This window comes from Lactuca saligna, chromosome 2 (assembly GCF_052625555.1).
Source record: "Lactuca saligna cultivar CGN05327 chromosome 2, ASM5262555v1, whole genome shotgun sequence".
NCBI classification, from domain to species: domain Eukaryota; kingdom Viridiplantae; phylum Streptophyta; class Magnoliopsida; order Asterales; family Asteraceae; genus Lactuca; species Lactuca saligna.
In genome coordinates, this window is record NC_136418.1 from 135,295,720 (window position 1) to 135,315,440 (window position 19,721).

At 30.6% G+C, this 19,721-nt stretch overlaps 1 protein-coding gene and 2 pseudogenes across 2 annotated transcripts; 2 read left to right on the forward strand and 1 right to left on the reverse strand.

Moving 5' to 3' along the window:
- Positions 1 to 5,403: 5,403 nt before the first annotated feature.
- LOC145030119 (syntaxin-81-like) lies at positions 5,404 to 6,806 on the forward strand (annotated as a pseudogene).
- A 1,090-nt stretch (positions 6,807 to 7,896) lies between these two features.
- On the forward strand, positions 7,897 to 17,252 carry LOC145031714 (cysteine-rich receptor-like protein kinase 42; annotated as a pseudogene). Its single transcript, XR_013677007.1, has 8 exons — positions 7,897 to 8,482; positions 14,680 to 15,096; positions 15,207 to 15,326; positions 15,698 to 15,813; positions 15,993 to 16,203; positions 16,309 to 16,540; positions 16,637 to 16,790; positions 16,878 to 17,252. The product of XR_013677007.1 is annotated as a cysteine-rich receptor-like protein kinase 42 (transcript).
- Positions 17,253 to 17,307: 55 nt separating this feature from the next.
- LOC145031715 (putative oxidoreductase At4g09670) lies at positions 17,308 to 18,678 on the reverse strand. The gene is made up of 2 exons (XM_078980320.1): positions 18,107 to 18,678; positions 17,308 to 17,989 (listed from the first exon to the last, which is right to left on the reverse strand). Exons 1-2 carry the CDS (start codon positions 18,572 to 18,574, stop codon positions 17,372 to 17,374), a joined length of 1,086 nt encoding a protein of 361 aa, XP_078836446.1. The 5' UTR covers positions 18,575 to 18,678; the 3' UTR covers positions 17,308 to 17,371.
- Between the last annotated feature and the right edge of the window lie 1,043 nt (positions 18,679 to 19,721).

Sequence of the window (19,721 nt, forward strand, 5' to 3'; positions counted from 1 at the left end):
GAATCAAGGCAAGTTTTTTCCTTTGTATTGATAATATTTCTAACCTATGTAATTTACCTTTTAATTAAATGGATTGTATGCCTTTTGATAAAATTACTTTGTAATTTAATTAGCTTCTGAATTCCTACCCAAGTGAGGTAACAGAGTCAAAGGTGGGCATCATCTCCAAAAATCTGCAAGATACCGAAGAGGGGCCGTATGAAGATGGTGATAACGAAACTGAACACATCTATATCTAAAAAAACTTGAATATGCTTTTGTAGTTAACTTCCTTAACAACTTACATCCCTGAAGTTATTATATCAATTTGTAAATACATACAAGGATGAAAAGGTTAGAAAAGAATGTGTTTTTTTATTAAGATAATTTGAATCTCTTGTATGGTTTGTGTCTTTACATCTATTATGATTTTTTTTTGTTTCTGTATTGTAAATCAAGTAGTTTATGATATTTTATGTTGCAATTCGTATTGTATTTTAAAAGACCGTTTATTTTCTAAGGTTGTTCAATAAGAGCATCAAAAAATAACTCTATTTTTTAAGGCTGTTTATTAACAGCATTAAAAAATAATTGTGTTTCTAAGGCTGTTTAATAACAGCATCAAAAAATAATTCAATAACTCTATTTTATGAAGCTATATTTTATAAGGTGGTTCTGGACAGCATCAAAAAATAAGTATAATTTATAAGGCGGTTTTGGACAGCATCAAAAAATAAGTATCATTTATGAAGCTATTTTTACGAGGTGGTTTTGGACATTTTCTAAGGCGGTTTAAGAACCGCCTCAAAAAACAACACTATTTTATAATGCTATATTTTTTGAAGCAATTGAATAACCGCATCAAAAAATAAAATAAACCGCTTTATTAAACATCTTCTGTACTAGTGTGTAATAAGTTCGTTTTTTTATACGTTAAAACCAAAAAAATACCGGAAAGTAGGTTCATTTTTGCCCCAATCCTGGCTGTAGCTGGTTACACAACATAGGAGGCACTGAGTAGATGTTGATACATACGTGGAGTGTTGTGATTGGTGTCATGTAAGGCCTTTAATTCCATATACAATACTTTTAAAAGAATAAAGAGGAGACGGAGTAGAGAGATTCAAACCTAAGTCTCCTCCCTACAAAGCAAGCTATGATATTAACTAGGGGTGTGCAAAAAACCGCACAAACCGCCCGCACCGCACCAAACCGCACCGTATAATGCGGTTTAGAATTTCGTGGTGCGGTTTGTGGTTCGTCATTTTATCAAACCGCACTATGCGGTGTGGTTTGCGGTTTGTATTTATAAAATCGCGGTTCAAACCGCACCGTACCGCATGTTATATATATATATATATATATATATATATATATATATATATATATATATATATATATATATATATATATTCTTTTACTTTGTTATAACTTCAAATCACGATTTAGAAACGATGTATTTAAATATATTTCTTACAATAATCAAATATCTATAACGTAACATTAAATCACTATTAGATCAAGATCCCACAGTTTACAAGAATATAGCAACTATAACGACAATATAAAGCAATAATAGGGACACTTACGAACTATAGTAGCATGAATCACAATTTATTAAAAACGATTTAACTTGAAAATTGTATTTGTTTTTATGAAATAAAAGTAATCAATTTTTTTAACCGGGTCAGTTTTTTGGTTTTTTGATAGATTTAATGTTGAACAACTCATCAAACCGCACAAACCGCAACAAAACCACATAAACCGCCCGCATCAAACCGCACCGCATAACGCGGTTTTGAACATTTGTGGTGCGATTTGCGGTTTCTAAAATATTCAAACCGCATATGCGGTGCGGTTTGCGGTTTTGACTCTAAACCGCACCAAACCGCACCGCGCACACCCCTAATATTTACTACTATACTAGGAGGAGCTATATGATAGTTTACGTACCAAACAATATTTATTCACGAACGTTGCTATTATTATTATTATTATTATTATTATTATTTATAAATACGGTTTTATTATGTATAATATGGTTTTTTTTAAATATATTTATATTTTCAAAAAAATATATTGATATATTTAAGAAATTGTATACAATCAAATATAAAAATATCTAACAAATAAATATAAAAACATATTAAATGCTTTTTATATGAATAAAAACTTTTTATACAAATAAAAACTTTTATACGTGTAAAAACTTTTTTATACCTAAAAAATGTTTTTATATACATATAAATACATATAAAATGTTATTTATACATATAAAAACTTTTTTATACATATACAATGTTATTTATATGCATAAAAACATTTTTATAATAATAATAATAATAATAATAATAATAATAATAATAATAATAAATAACCTGCGTGGCATCTAGTAAGTATAATGAATAATAATAATAATAATAATAAATAACCTGCGTGGCATCTAGTAAGTATAATGTTTCAGGAAAAGTTTTCAACAAAACTACTTGGTCTACTGGTAAAGATCTTTGTTTTATATGAAGGAGATTTGGTTTTGAATCCCCCTAGTTTCAATTTTCCTTCCATGCGTGTTTTTTCCTAACAATGCCAAGAACACTCAAGCCATGTAAAATCCGGTTATGGGATAAAAATGAACCAATTTTCTAGTATTTTGGGGTTTTATCGCACCAAAAAAACACACTTATGACATAATCAAACAGTTTGTGTAAAATTAGGGGCTTTATGACAAAAACCCCGCTACATAAGAAGACTATTGCCTAAAACCCAACAACAACTCTGAACACTTAAAAAAATTGATCATTACCGAGGACAAATAGCGGCAACAAATCGTCGTATTGTTATGTCGCTATTGATCAAAACAAACGCCGCTATTAGTCATCATCTCTGCAAATGCTCGTGTTGTTGCAAATACTTAACGTTGCAACACAAAATTTCCTTTTTTTGGTTTTTTTGTTCTTCTTCATATCAGTTTTAATATATTACCAGACCTCCCACACATCTTATATTAAATCAACTTACTACCTTCCTTTGATATATCATGTTTTCTACCAGAAATATCTAACCTATCAAAACACCTTAGTTGATCACCTCCTCGTGAGACCTGATAACCAAGTATTGACTATCCTTAATTTGATCCTTGCAATTTACGAAACAAAAAAACTAATTATCCCTAAAGACAACACAATTGGCAAGATATAAATTGGATTACCAAAGACAAGTAGTGACAACACAATCCTTAGTATACATATTAAGTTGATAAAGAATAGATACACCGGTAAAGACAAACCACCCATAAAAAAGATACAACCATGCGTAGAAATCTAACAACACTATTTTTAGCATACCATTAAAGATATAACCATGCACAGAAATCTAACAACACTCTTTTTAGCATACAATTTATGTATGCTAGACAATTAACATATAATAAATGATAATTGTTATAGCTTGATCCTTGGAATAGGGAAATCGCTAGTCTAGCTTGCACGTTGCATAATACATATTGTAAGTCATTTAAGGAATTTATCATTATGCGATAAAAATGACATTTTGATGGAAGATGATTCGGGATAAATAATTTAAACCAAAGTTATGGTATATGCGACAAGAATTGCATACATATAAAGAAATCTGAAATCCGACTTCGTATGAACAAGTTATGATTCTTCGAAGTTTCGCAATAAAACCAACAACTATGCGCGCCGTAAATAGTAAAACGGAGATAGGTTGGTTATTATCCTAAAAGTCAAGACAAAACTCATCGTAATCGTAAAACCAAAAGCGTGCATGTAGAGAACGTCAAAACCTAACTTCATATAAAGAAGTTATAATTTTATGAATTTTCAGCGCAACTATGTTACCACAAAAATAAAAATTCAAATCAGATGATTGTTAGGAAAAAACAATCTAAATGAAATTTGGAAATCTCGTGATTACGATTTTGTCGATTTAAAGACAGTCAATAACTGATGTCTTATGAAAGATTTATGATTTTTATAAGGAATTTAACAATCTTAGTCTGCTAAAAATATAACTTTTAAAATAAAATGAGAATTAGCTGATGGAGTCTAAATGTAAGTTGCAGATCTCCTCGATATCTACGTGTGGATATAAAGAATGCCGAAAAATGAGTTCGTATGAATAAGATACACTTTTTCAAAGTTTTAAATTCGAGTGCACCTCAACACGCCCGGTGCGCCATGACAAGGGGGTTTGGACCAACAGAAAGCTGACGCGTGTCACTAAGCAAGAGGATACAAAGACATCAATACTAACACCCCTAGATAAAGACTAAAACCTAAACCTTAGATATAAAATTTTGACATTAAGAAGTAAAAGGTGGCCTCAGTTATAAAATTCAAAAGTAGCCACTTAGAATTCCATTAATACCCCTAAGCTTGAGAAAATCTCCAACTGTAAGCATCCCTAAAGAGATATGAGTAGCACCCAAACCAATCATTGAAAATATAAAATTGGACATAATTAAAGTCATTTTGATTATTTTGAGACCTTGAAACATAGACAACAACCTCTCAAGGTGAATAAGCCATTAGAGCCATTCATTGACCTATATGAGAACATCTTAAATTGAAAACTTTTAGAATTGTCTTCCAATTACAATAACGTACTTCTATCTATGAAGCATTAAATAACAACTAACTCCCATGATTATCCTTATTTCAGACCCACCTTGAATTTTGTACACATCAAAGTGGGCATACTAGAGCCATCTTTTCACCAGTATCCCTCAGTATAAGTATGTTGCTCTAATTGAAATATAAAACACCAATCCAAAGTATAAGCATAGTGATCCAAGTACTGAATTTGCGACTAATGGCTAATTTGGTATAAAATGCAATTAAATTTTGTAGGCATGCTGTTAGTTTGATAAGTTGATTCTTTTTTATAAATGGCTAATTATTGTTTGATAAATTGATTTTGTAATTAAGTAGGAGTTCCATTGCTAAACTTGAATAACCATTGATTGATATCATATCATTCTTTAGGTATCTATTAATTACAGCTTTCATACTTTGGTTATGCAGAAAAAGTTCTTGAGAAAGTGGGTGCATCATGTGTTACCAAAACTTGTGTACAATTTTGTTGACCAATTTCCTGCTCCTTCTCTTCTTATGGTATAAACTTACTTTCACATATTTCTCTATTCTAAAACACATAAATTTCAAAGATTGGTGATAAATTCCAAAACTTGTGTATACAAGGATGTTGAACCGATTTACTACTCATCTAAGAAAGTTCTTAGTTGCTCACATTGTTATTAGGATATTCGAGATGCAAGTTAGTTAGTTCCCAAATATGTTCTATTTTTGGTATTTAACGAGGTTTGTTCTCATTTCTTGTATTGACCATGTTTAACTAATCTTTATCCTATTTCACCGTTATTTCCTCTAATGATTTTTTTTGATGCGTAATTACCACCAAGATGCCAAAAGGGCAATTCTAATGTCATCTTTCATCATGCACAAACCTTATGAAAGATCACATTTCACCAAAGCTATATTAAAAATAGTGAGCAAATCTTTACCACTACATACAAAAATATTATTTCTTGTATAATCACGTAAATAGTAAAATATTATTTTCCTTACTTTATTTTTTAGCTAAAAAGCATAAAATGGATTATGCAGATCCTCATCATACCATAGAAGAGGAAAGAGAAAGCATTGAACATGTAGTAAGACTCTAAAAACTATCTTTGATCCAAGGGCACATCAGTCATTTTTTAAAGGTTAATAGCTAATTCCTTAACTAAGACTCACAGTAACCAAAATCGTTAGGGAACATCAAAATAAGGAGCAATTTTGCAAAAGTGAACTTTTTAGTACCAATATTGAAAAATTAAGCTAAATCCAGGGACCAAAAATGTAATTGACTCCAAGTTTTATAATACATAACCTTTTTACAGGTTAGTGTTTTTGTAAAACCCTGTAAAGAATATATTGGCATTATGAAAACCAGCATAAGTGATGAAGAAACAAATGAAAAGGATGGCTTGGAATTATAATGATTTTGTTTTATATTCATGTATTTTTTTTTTTTTTTTTGAATTAGAGGTTTTAATTTTAAGTGAAAGTCTTCATTTAGTGCTATCATAGTTTGATCAACTGATAGTTGTACACTTTCAAGAAGCTATGCCAATAGTTCAACAACAAGTTTTAAATGTTGAAACTTGTGCTCTTCAAGTATTTGCAAACTATATGTTTAGTTCTCTTGCTTATCAAAATTACAAATTTGGTCCCTAACTTGATAACTTTTAATCTTTTTTATCACCATATTTGTACGTATTGTTAAACTCTGCAAAAATAACCATACTACCCTTATAAGTAGAGTTATCGAGACTTCTTGATGTTGCACGTTACACTAAAACAAAGATGGTAGAGATGTCAACAACTCAACATTGAATCATCTAATGTCAACACATGTTTTGCGACAAGCTCAACAAATTGAGTGTTTGTATGATCAGGTGAGAAATAACAATGTACTTTACTCTTTGTACCAATATAGGCAATATGCTCTATTTTTTTCACTTATTTACCATAATAATAACATACGTACATTTATTACCAATAGTTAATAGCAATATGTGGTGAATAAAGTAGAATGTTATATTTAGTAGCATTTGATCGAGTGGTTTTATTTATTTATTATTATAGGCGATTGAAGCAACAAAGAATATTAAGATGGGTAATAAGGAACTAACTCAAGCCATATAAAGGAGAAACAAGAGGAGCAACAATAGCAAAAAATTTCTCTTACTTTTCATTGTTTTTACTTTTACTATTCTTTTTCTTGACTGGTATAATTAATTAATACTTAAATCGATGAACTCATCATTTAACTTACAAAGTATGTTATTTATTTATTTTTTTATTTTATTTGCAATTTTAAGAGCTTAAAATGTAAATTGACCCCACCGTAGATAGTTTTAGATTTGAGGATGCAAAAAATTGGAACTTACATTTATTGATTTGTTTATTCTATCATTACAACTGAACTCGGTGACAACTTTTTTAATCACTAGATGAGTGACGATTTTTTATGGTCACTAGTTGGATTAAATAGTGACGACTTTTTGCGGTCACTAATGGATAAAATAGTGAAGTGACTACTTTTAATGACGGAATGAGTGGTCATAGATATAGTGACGACTATATTTTTAGTCATTGTTTAGTGATCATTATATAGTTTGGTCACTATATCGGTTTAGTGACGAAAAGTAACGACTAAAATTTTGGTCACTAAATCACTTAATGACGACTTTTTCTATTGTTAGTGATCATTTTGTTTTTGTCACTAATTGACAATTTTTTTTAGTGAAAATACATGGAAGACTTGTTTTTTAGGTTAAAAAATGGGTTTCTTAAATGAAAATGAAATCATGATGTCAATGCTTAAATCGAAAAGAAAATTTTCTTTGAACCGTTGCACCAAAAAAATTCTAAACTATAATGGTTTTTATAAAATTTAAAGATTTATCTAATGATTTTTCTTAAAAAAAAAAATTAAAAACTCATAATGGTATAACTATAAACAGGAAAAATTCTTTCTTTGTTAAACTAAACTAAAATAAAATAAAATAAATTAAAAAATCTAGCTATAATGGTTTTTATTGAATTTGAATTTTAAAAATATCGAAAAACTTATCTTAGTTAATGACACTTCAGGTATTTGAATCACAAATATTAACGACTTTTCAATTGTTATGAATGTTTGTTGGAAAACATATAGTTGGTAACTTAATTGGTGTAAGACCATACGTGTTAGATACGTAATACTACTGATAAAAAAAAATATAAAAAAAATATAAAAAAAAAAAAAAAAAAAAAAAAGCCACCCCACTTTGTATGATGACCATAACGACCTCTACAAAACAGCCGATTCTTCGATTTTTAAATTGGATTCTTCCTACCATTTTGACTATGATATATCATTTAACTTTGCTGAGCCTCCACACAAGATTAATCTCTTGCTCTTCCTCTTCATCTCTTAATTAAGCTTCAACGCTTTGCTTCAAGAGCGGGGGAATTTTCTGATCCAGAAAAAAAACATCTTTCGAGGTATTTCAATGGGAAAAAAAAACCCCACACCAAATCTTATGCCATAGCTTGCCATGGTGGATGTCCACCATGGTCATCATCATCTTCATAACCATGGATAAGCAGGTGATTTCACAGTCAAATGATAGGAATAATACTCTCCTGAGAAGGTATTGTAGATCATACAACAGTGCCTACGGAGACTTTTACCTAAGCAATCTCAATACCACCCTTTCTAGCCTCCGAAGGCAGTTATCCGATCCACAGGTATACTATGCGTTTGCACAGGCTGCAAATAATGACGCATTTGTCTACAGCTTCGCTTTGTGTAGGGAGTATCTGTCCACTTCGCAGTGTCTGGCATGTTTTGACTCCGCAGTTAATGAGACAAAAGCATGTGGGATAGCTGATGGGGCTAACGTGATTTATGATGACTGCAGTATCAGGTTAGAACATTAAAATTCCCATCTCTTTTACTCTATATTAACTTCTTCAAATAATTGACAATTTTTAATGATACCTAAACTAGATGTTCTGTGTTCCAATCCAACGTTTATACATGATACATGAATCAAATTCAATGGTTTTATCCAACCATGCACAGTCGTTTCGCTTATCACTAAAACAATCGGCGAATCCATGATTAATTAAAAGTCATGTATCTCCAATTTGACTGAGCTGGAAAAATAAAATGGTCGGAAAAATTTGTTATCAGCCAAGGGATAATAATATCATCTAAGACAAATATAAAATTGACTTTAATCCTAAATATCAAACATGCTTTAAAAAATACTAGTAATTCTTAAAGTTATTCATAAATGAGTTTTTATATTTTAAAAACTAGTTACAAGTTGTCTTGTGTTTTTTAATATCGTGAGATCAGGAACTTGTTATGCCTGTCTTATATATTAACAAAATAAAAAAAAAATCAAGTACAAATCATGATATCAATAAAACAAAGATTTTATTGGTTACAAACCTCCAAAACTAGAGGTATATGTTAGTGTATAGAAAAAAAAATTCCACAGCTAGCTATTAGATTTTTTTTTTTATTTTGTTTTGTGTTGCTCTTGCTCACAAGTCACAGGTGTCCATCTATATTCTATAGCATTTGTCCATTAACTTTTTTACATTATAATATATAAAAACAGATCATAAACCAAGAATGATACCCTTAAGATGTATTTGCGTTGGCTCTTAACTAAAAGAAATTATATGCTTGCGGCAAAGAAATGTAGAATAATAGATGTTGATGGTTTGAAAATTATAGATGAAGAATCAAAACTCCTACTATTGAGTATTGAAGGATTTTGGATTACGTTAAAAATACTGGTTGTGTATTTGTATTAACTGACTAATTAATGCGTAATGTTGATAAATAATCTGAATTATAATATAGCTATATATTGTTGTAGGGTAATTCGTCTTTGGTTTGAAGCTGGAAATCAAAGTTATGATTGAGTATATGATAGTAGATTGGAGTAGAAATTAATGAGTACGTAGCTGATCATTTAAATTGTTTTATTTATACATTCGGGTTGGGGCTTTGTTTGAGACAAAGCTATTGGAAATTTTTTGGATATTTTTTTTTAGTACAAACAAAAAAGTTTGGTTGACAACTTGAACGTTTATCTATAATTTTTAAGAAAAAGCTTCGAGTCCGAAAACTAGTTCAAAGCTTTCAAATTAATTTTAAATTTTAATTAATTTTATACACATAAAAACTAATAACTATTTTTGTTCTATTCTGTATAAATAAAAGCTAAACATTTTACTATTAGCTACAAACTAGCACCTTTTGCTAGCATCTTTAAACTTCGAACTATTAGTTACTTTTCCAAGCATGTCCTAAATATTATTTCTAAAAACTAATATTTGATTTTTTGTATTTTGGCATAATAATATATTAGAATCTCGTTCTCATCGTGACTGTTAGGAATAACAAAGTAACAACGTTTCTTATTTTTATTCCAAATTAAATTAAGATAAGCATAGTACAAAATTACAATATTTACCATTACATGTCAATATCATTAATAAAATAACATATCAATACTCGTCTGAGTCGTATGAGTGGTGCTGTGGTCGTGATTGCCGGTTATAATAATAATAGTATTATTAATAACCATGAGGGTATGGGGTATAATACAATTTTTACCTATATATGGACATATAAACTAATAGTGATATTTTTATTATTTTTATCAATGACAAAAATAATTAAGGTGTGGAATTTCAACATTACCACCGGGGAATGAGGACGGTAATTAAAATATGTCATGTCGATTTATGGATGTCGATTTACCAATGGCAAAAAAAAACACTATAACTTTTAACCTAACAATACTAACAAATAATATAATATTATAATAATAAAATAATAATAATAATAAATAACAATATTATTATTATTTAATAAATTATAATATAATTTAATTAATATAATATAAATAATAATAAAATATTTAATAAAAGTAAACATATATTGATAATAATAATAATAATAATAATAATAATAATAATAATAATAATATTATTATTATTATTATTATTATTATTATTATTATTATTATTAACCATTATATATTTTTATGGTTATATGGTTGTTAATGATTGTTATTATGATGATAATTATAGATAACAATTATATTTATGATAGCAATATAACGATCAATAATAATAGTTTTGCTATTAAACAACAACAATAATAATAATAATAATAATAATAATAATAATAATAATAATAATAATGTTTTTGGCATAAGAATATGATGGATTGTTTTCTATTTACCATATTATAGTTTAAATCACATTTAAGATATATTTTAGATATATGTGGTTTTAGGTGTAAATAGAAACAGATTAGATTAGATTGTTGTTTAAATAGTAATTATGATAATGCCTTTAATGGTATTGTTAATAATAATAATAATAATTAGAAACTATATCAACATGCACCAGAAATAGTTGTTCAATGAAAGCTTTTAAATAATCTTTTGTCTCCATCTAAATCTAAATAATAATAGTTCCAACATTTTAAAGCAGCCGCGCCCACCTCTTGTCCACTTGTCATATTCGTCCACTAAAATATTAGAGTCAACGGTTTGTGTAAAGTAAATACATATTAATAAACATTATTTTGATTTTAAGCCAAACTAAAATAAAATACTAAACTATAAAAAATTTATTATAGCAGATTAAGAACCTTTAGGTGAATTATTTTGATTTTAAGCAGACAACATTATCGCCATTCGACAAAAAGAAATTCCTACAACAAAGAATGCATCTTATTAAACAATATAATGAACACACGATATTTACATTTTAATACATTATAACAACATATTCATTTTAGGATGCATAATAGGAATGTATTTTATTTTGGAGTAAATTATAAAATTGGTCCCTATATTTTATCAAAAAGTGCGGTTTGAATAAAAAAAGTTATGGTATGGTTAGTCTAAGATTAAAAATGTCGTGCAGTTCCTTGAAAATTTAAATGCATTTGAAAACACTATTTTGGTTTTATGATTTTTCCCATTTTATTTTTATTTTCTATTAAAAAAAAAAGTAAAATAAGTACCCTAATAACCCACCGAACCCTTTATCTTTTAGTATAGACATTAGTTAATAAACATTATTTTTATTTTCAGCCAAAACTAAAATAATATACTAAACTATAAAAAAAATATATTATAGCAAATTATAAACCTTTAGGTGAATTATTTTATTTTAAACAATGGGGAAATTTAGAGAAAAGTCCAAAACTTTTAGAAAAGTTTCATAGTTTTTTTTAAACAAAAAATCCAGATTATTTAATATTTTGTACAAATTAACGAAAACTTATTGTTTATATTTGAACAAAAAATGATAAATTATATAATATTTTCAAAATAATGAGATTTTTTTGTTTAAAAAAAAACTTTTAGGACTTTATTAGAATTTTTCCTAAAAGTTTAGGATTTTTCTGTAAATTTCCCTAAACAATATACATGAATACAAAATGTATTTTAATTTATTTATCTATTTATTTAACATTTTAATACACTATAACAACATATTCATTTTAAGATGCATAGTAGCAATGTATTTTATTTTTGAGTAAATTACAAAATTTGTCCCTATGTTTTATCAAAAAGTGCAGTTTGAGTAAAAACAATTATCGCATGGTTAGTCCAAAATTAGAAATATCGAGCGGATTTTTTATCACTAAAAATTTTAAATGCATTTGAAAAGACTATCTTGCTCCTATGAATTTTCTCATTTTCTTTTATTTTTATTATTAAATAAATGAAAAGTAAAATAAATCCCCTAAGAACCTCACCTAACTCTTTTCTTTCTTTCATTCTTTATTCTCTCTCTCTCTCTCTCTCTCTCTCTCTCTCTCTCTCTCCTCGTCCCTTCTAAAGTACCACCACCACCGGCTATCGTCGACCATCACCGGTCATCTTCTGCATCTACTATCTCGTCGAAAACCACCATCATACTTGTTAGGAACCACTACCACCGACCGAGGAGGTGGATGGTAGTGGATCTTGATATGTATATATGTATATGTATATGTATATGTATATGTATATGTGTATATATATATATATATATATATATATATATATATATATATATATATATATATATATATATATATATGGAGGTAAGTGATGGTGGATCTAGATGGATGTGATCGGGGTGGATGATAGTGGATCTCTGGATAAAGGTGATCAACGATAGTCTTCTTAAACGCAATCCTATTACATTTTGATTGCACTCACATTTTCCCCTTCTCCTTTAGCAAATTTGTTTATCAACGGGCATAACTGTATGTAAAAGAGTTCTATCTAGTGTACCTATTGCTTCAGAAAATATATCTTTTAGCCGTCTATGTCATTTTGAGGTATTTCCTGGTGGATTAGAATATATCGGTACTATAAATTCAGTTAATAGCATAAGAGCAGTGGTGTATTTTGGATGAAATTCTCCCCACTCCAAGCCTTCCAACTTTTTCATACATTTGTCAATCTCCTTGTGAAGATCATTTGCTTACACGAACACATGTGCAACGTTAACAATTTCCTTACCAACTTATCTAATCGCATCATCTAGTGTGCTCTTGTGTGCATTTCATTTTCCTCCTTTATGTTTTTAATCAACCAGTGGAATCTTCAAGTACTTGTAGGTGAGGGTAATAACGATGTTGATGTTGGGATATTTGTCTAAGGTGTTGGGTCTTCCATCTTAATAACCTAAAAATACACTTTGGTGTGATGAGGGGTATCGACGGTTGATGTCACCCCATCAAATAAGTTGGTGCATAGATCTTGGAAAAGGAGGCGAATACTTCTTAATTTGTCAACTATCTTGTTTAACTGTCTGAAAAAATTATTAATATTATCAAAATTTTAAAACAAAATAACATTGTGTTTTAAAATAAAAGAATACATTTATCTCTGCTTGTCATTCTTCTACTGTTATATGAAACGTGTTTGTTTTAAAATTATAAAAATACTTAGTTCTGTTTTTCAATTTCAACAAACTAAATATTTGCTTTTCTAGTCATAATGATATTTCATTTATTTTTTGTTAACTACAAAGTCATGCTCGTTTTTTAGTATTTTGACTATTATATTTCATGAGGTTCTTTTGAGGCCACTACCCTCCTGATCGTTACTTGTTAATTCATGTATACATGCTTTAAGAAAACTTTTGTTCATAATATTCGAAGACCAACTAGCTCTATTTCTCTTTTCCTGTCATGTCTAACGAATAAATGAATGATAAAAATGTTACATTTTAGAGCAAGAAGGGTTAAACTAATATACACACATACACAAAAACATACACTCATACATATAAATATACACATACAAATACACACATACGCACTAACAACTTTTTAACTAATTTAACAAACACCTATAATTTAACTCATTTTTACACATTTAACATAAAATTTGGACCATACATTCGATGTAAAAAAATCACATCACATCAACAACAACAAAATAAGAGCACATCAACAACGACAAAAAAATCAGAGCAAATAATAAATCTCAGCAAAAATGGAAATATCATGAATAGAAAACTCAGAAATGCACCTGGTTGAAAGAAGGTTGGTCTTCGGTTGTGTTTTCAAAAGAAGACGATGGAGTCCAAGGATGGTTGTCAATTAGCAGGGAAGCAGGGGAGATTGCTTCAATTGTATTTCTTTTTGTGGATGCATGTATAGAAGACGAGGGAAAAACAAGAAATCAAGTTTTTTTTTTGTCAATTTTTGTCCTTGTCTTGCATTGTTAGAGTGTCGACCAAATGAGTTGCACATGTTCGACCGTGTCCACACCTTAGATCAAGTCCATGAGTTTAAAAATCATATAAAACAAGCTAAATTGCATTTGTTGGACCAGATTATCTTTGGACCCAATTAGAAGCTATATTAGCCTTATACAAGTGTACACTCCGTACCATGTGATTTGTACACAGTTCAACCTTATACAAGTGTACACTCCGTACCATGTGATTTGTACACAGTTCAGAGTCATTTTGACACTCATAAATTTTAGTTATCCAATATGACATATAATGACAATTAAATCGCCAACACATGTATGCATGTGTGCATACTAAATTGTACCTCTTTTGTGAAAAGGTATGAGAATTACGGTGCGAACTTTAATGACGGTAATGTTATATCGGATGATGATGCCACTCCAACTAGAATATGCGGCATGGAATCTATATCTCAGCCGATAACTACTTTCAACCAAATGGTAGAGGCATTGTTATCTGATATTCAAGTTGCTACTCCAAGAACGTCTACTTTCTATGTAGCATCCACAAGGCAAGTCTCAACCGGAAACACGACAGTGTATGCAATTGCACAGTGTTAGAAACGTAAGCCAAGCCATTTGTCAAAGTTGCTTGAATACAGCATATGACAATTTACATGGTTGTCTACCCAATACGGAAGGAAGGGCAATTGACTTTTTTTGCTTTATGAGGTATTCTGAGACTCCATTCTTTCGAAACAACCAGACAACAAATATCTTATCTTTCTTAAGTACAGGTGAAGGATCTTATACATCAATAATCTAATTAGCTTTAATTTTCAGTTGCAGTTATTGGATACATTTCAATACATTATTATACATTTGTTATGTTCTTAATTTGTACTAGGAAGTTCAAGCAAGTCTGGCATGATAGCTGGAGTATGTAGTGGTGTGGGTTTCTTTTTGCTTATACTTGTTTTGTGGTTATTGTATCGACAAAGGAAGAAGTCAAAGAATGTTGAACAAGGTAACCATAGATATTACACCTTTGACGTTGAATAAAGGTTTAATTAAGAAATATTTATATACAAAGCACATGATATACATCAGGTATACCTATATGGGCTTTGTGAGGGGTAAGTCAAATATAATAATGATATATAACCAAGGTTGATGATTTTGTTCTTCAAAAAAAAATTATCCCAAAGTTTTGTCCACATCTTTATGGTTAAGCATTGTAGATAGCCCTTATTAAATTCGTACCTACAGTTTTTTAATTTCGTAAAATTTTCTATTCATTTAACAACTTTTCAAAATTATATTATGTTCTATCTCAACATATACGTCTTAGATTACAACTACTAATCGCTTAAATTTTGCAACTTGTGACACTTGTAGAGGAACCTGGACTACAAGGGGAAAAAGGTTACAGTTACCAAGATTTGCGATTAGCAACACACAATTTTGGTGATGAGTATAGAATAGGGAAAGGAGGTTTTGGTGAAGTATTCAAGGTAATTAACAATTTAGATTAATTGTTGTCTAACTATCTGTCGTAGTAAATGTGTTCGAATTTTTGAACAACTTAAATATAGATATTTTGCATAAATTTAATTTTATCAAGAGAAAGTTGCCGAAGTGAATTAAAAGTCGTGTTTTAATTGCTTTAGGACTTTATACTTGGTAATAACAGGCAATTATAGATGATGAAACGGTAGTGGCAGTGAAGAAACTTCATGTTGGTTATGGTAGTGCAAAATTAGAATTTGACAATGAAGTGAAACTTATAAGTAATATTCAACATCGGAATCTTGTAAGACAACTAGGTTGGTGTAGTGAAGGACCAGAACTACTTCTTGTCCTAGAATACATGCCACACGGAAGCCTCGACAACTTCTTATGGGGTAAGTTAGTTTTGCACATGTATCGTTTATAATTAAGTTATAACGACTACCCAGAAGAAAGTTTTAACCAAATGTGTAATTAATAATTTCATTCATCATGTACAGGTGACAAAAAGGGCACTCTAAATTGGGAAAAACGATTTGACATTATCTTTGGCATTGCTAGGGGTCTTTCCCATCTTCACAATGAATGCCATGTCAAAATAATTCACAGAGATATAAAGTCAAATAACATCCTCCTTGATGAGGATTTTCAACCCAAAATTGCAGATTTTGGGTTGGCAAGATTTCAAGCGGAGGATCAAACCCATATTAGCACAAAGCTTGCTGGAACCTTGTATGTTTCTTTATACTGTTTACGTATTTATTTCTACTTGATTTAACTTCCTTTCTTTTCAAATGATCACTATGTTTTATGACGTGATCAATATAGAGGATACATGGCACCAGAATACGCAACCACTGGACAATTATCAGAGAAGGTTGACACTTATAGCTTCGGCATCGTGGCCCTTGAAATCATTAGTGGTCGAATATGTACTGATCAAAACTTCAGTGGACCTGACACAGCTCACCTCCTTGAACATGTAACATACGATTAACCTCATTCTTTTCTTCTTTTTCATCACACATAAATTATTGCAAATGTGTGACAATTCTCTTTTGGTCGATAGGCATGGCAGTTGTATGAGAAACGCATGCACATAGAGTTGATTGATGAAGCATTAGGTAAAGAAGAATACAATGAAGCAAATGTGATGAAGACCATAGAGATTGCGCTCATGTGCACTCAGTCACCAGCTTCCTTAAGACCAACCATGTCTGAAGTTGTGCTGTTGTTGTCAAGAGGACAATCTTTGGGACTAGGACACCTAATCAAACCTACATTCATTAATGCACGTAGGGTGATGCACAGAGATGGAAATGGGTTACAAAATAAATAAATAGATATATTGAGGACAAATGTTTTTCCTTTTGCATTGTAAATCGCAAATCTAGCCTTCACTTGTTGTAAAATTGGAATTGATCAATGATATCGTTATAATGAACTTGTAGAAGCACATCAATTGATATTTATATGTATATAACTATATATATTACTCATTATTTCAAACAGTAGCTACCATTTCTTAACAAAAAAATCCTCATTTATTTTGAAAGTGAGCGATCAAATATATACAACCTTAAAACCACCATCCATAGATGCTTTTGCAGCATCTAAAACAACTTGACTTGCTCTGCTAATGCCACCCCACCTTGTATCCGGTCTAATCTTTGATTCTTTTATTCCTTTAACCAACCTCGAAAACTCTTTAACCATCAAAGCCTCTTGTGGAAGTTCATTGTGTACTCGGACTTCTTTCTCTTTTTCATTCCACCCAATATGAAGATCAGCAAAACGTGCACCTGATGTAAACTTAAACGAAGCTGAAATCTCTTCATAAGGAACGATCAAATCTTCAACATGAAATGACCCTTTGGATCCCAAAACCGATATGTCCATTGTCTCATGTGATAGAAACGAACAGTAAAAGATTGCAGTGGTTTCCTCTTCTTCCCAATGAAGGGAAACAGTTGTGGACATGATGACTCCATTGGAATTCAAATTTGTTGCAGGTAAGGTTGTGACACTGGTTGGTAGTTTATAGTTCATTGCCCATAGAATAGCTCCAATGCAATACCATCCTGCATCTCCTAAAGCTCCCAAGCCATCTAAATCTGCTTTTGTTCTGATATTGTTCTCAAAAAATTGTGGAGGTGGCAAATACGACGAGGAACTGTAGATCTTCATATAAGATAAAATCTTGTTAACAAATGTAACTAACAAGTCAATTGGTTAACAAAATTTATAACTAGTATAAATTTATGTTGAGAAATTCAAGAAATCAAGAATGTTATTTACCGTTTTAACTTGACCGAAAAGATTAGGATCCAAAAGAAACTCTTTCATCCACGAGGTTCTGGGATGATGATACCACATACTTCCATCCATGAACTGCACACCATTGGATTCACAAGCTTCAAGTATGTGATCCAACTCTTCGACATTTAGAGCAGTGGGTTTTTCCAATAACACATGTTTCTTCTTCTCTGCAGCTAACACAGCCCATTTCAGGTGAATGCTTGTTGGCAATGGAATATAAACGGCATCCACTGATGGATCATCCAACACTGCCTCGTAATTGCCGTATACCTTCACTAACTCCGACAAGTTGTTCTCGATGGCAAATTGTTTTGCTTTTTCAGTTGAACGACTGGAGATGGATTGTATAATTGAATTGGGAGAGAGATTTATGGCTCTGCATATTTTCCTGGCAATCTCAGCGCAACCTAGTATCCCAAAACGTACTGTGTTTTCCTCATGAGCCATGATTTTTTATGCACCGTTTTTGCTTTGTTGTCGAGGGAGGGAGAGATAGGATATCAAGAAGTGAAAACCAATGTGAGCCAACGAATTTTGATCACTGCAAATGATACATTTCTTTGAGAATATGGCAATGAATAGGGGCATAAGAGTCCATTCTCATACTAAATTCAACTTACCACTCATTTTACCTATTAAATTTTTATTGGAACGAGTATCTCATTAAATTACGGAAATGGCCCTTCGGGTTTGGTGACATATATTATTTCTTCCTTTTCTTGAGTTCTCGACATAGGTTGGTTGTTTTCATTATTCATGTTGTTTTCTTTTTTCCACTTCTCTACCTTATCACTCAAAGTAAAATTCGTATGCTTAGTTACTTACACCTTCTTCGTGATACAAATGGTGGCATGAGGTGTAATGGTGGGTATAAACTTGAGTTTTGTGGCCCCGAGATAAGCATGAAATAAAGTAACAACCTTCGAAGGCTTAATCGGACATAAGAGGCTTCAAAACCCAGCATATATTCCAGAAAATCACTTTCTAAGTGATGAGCTTTATAGTTGTGCTCTTCATTATGAATAAAAATATTACACTTCACTAAAAATAAAAATAGATGGTTACGATGCTTGAATCTTATAAACCGCAACATGCATTTCATGTATAGCATACCAAAAGGCTATCCTTCCATAGAGAGAAGTCTACACGATCAATGTTTCACAATATTCTATGTTTCATGCATGCCAACACTTTCGTAAATATGTCCACTCGATAATCCAACAAATTAACATATTTGACTACGATTTATCCATTTCAACACACTCTCGTATGAATTGAAAGCGAACGTCAATATACTTGCTTCAACCATGAAATAAGAGAATTTTCATCAACGAAATTGTTGATTTTTTATGTAAAGATAAAGTTATAGGTATGATGTGACGTCCCATAAGATCCTTCATGAGATTTCCAAGCGAAATGGCTTGACATGCAGCCGTTGTGGCTTCCATGAACTCGACTTCACTTTGTCTCCATGTAGACAAAGAAATACTCATTTTCTTTTGATATTTCCACATAGTTGTATTCCTACCAAGATAAAAAAAAATGGCACTTGTACTTTTCTATGAATCATGTCACTAAGAGTTCTTTTTCACAA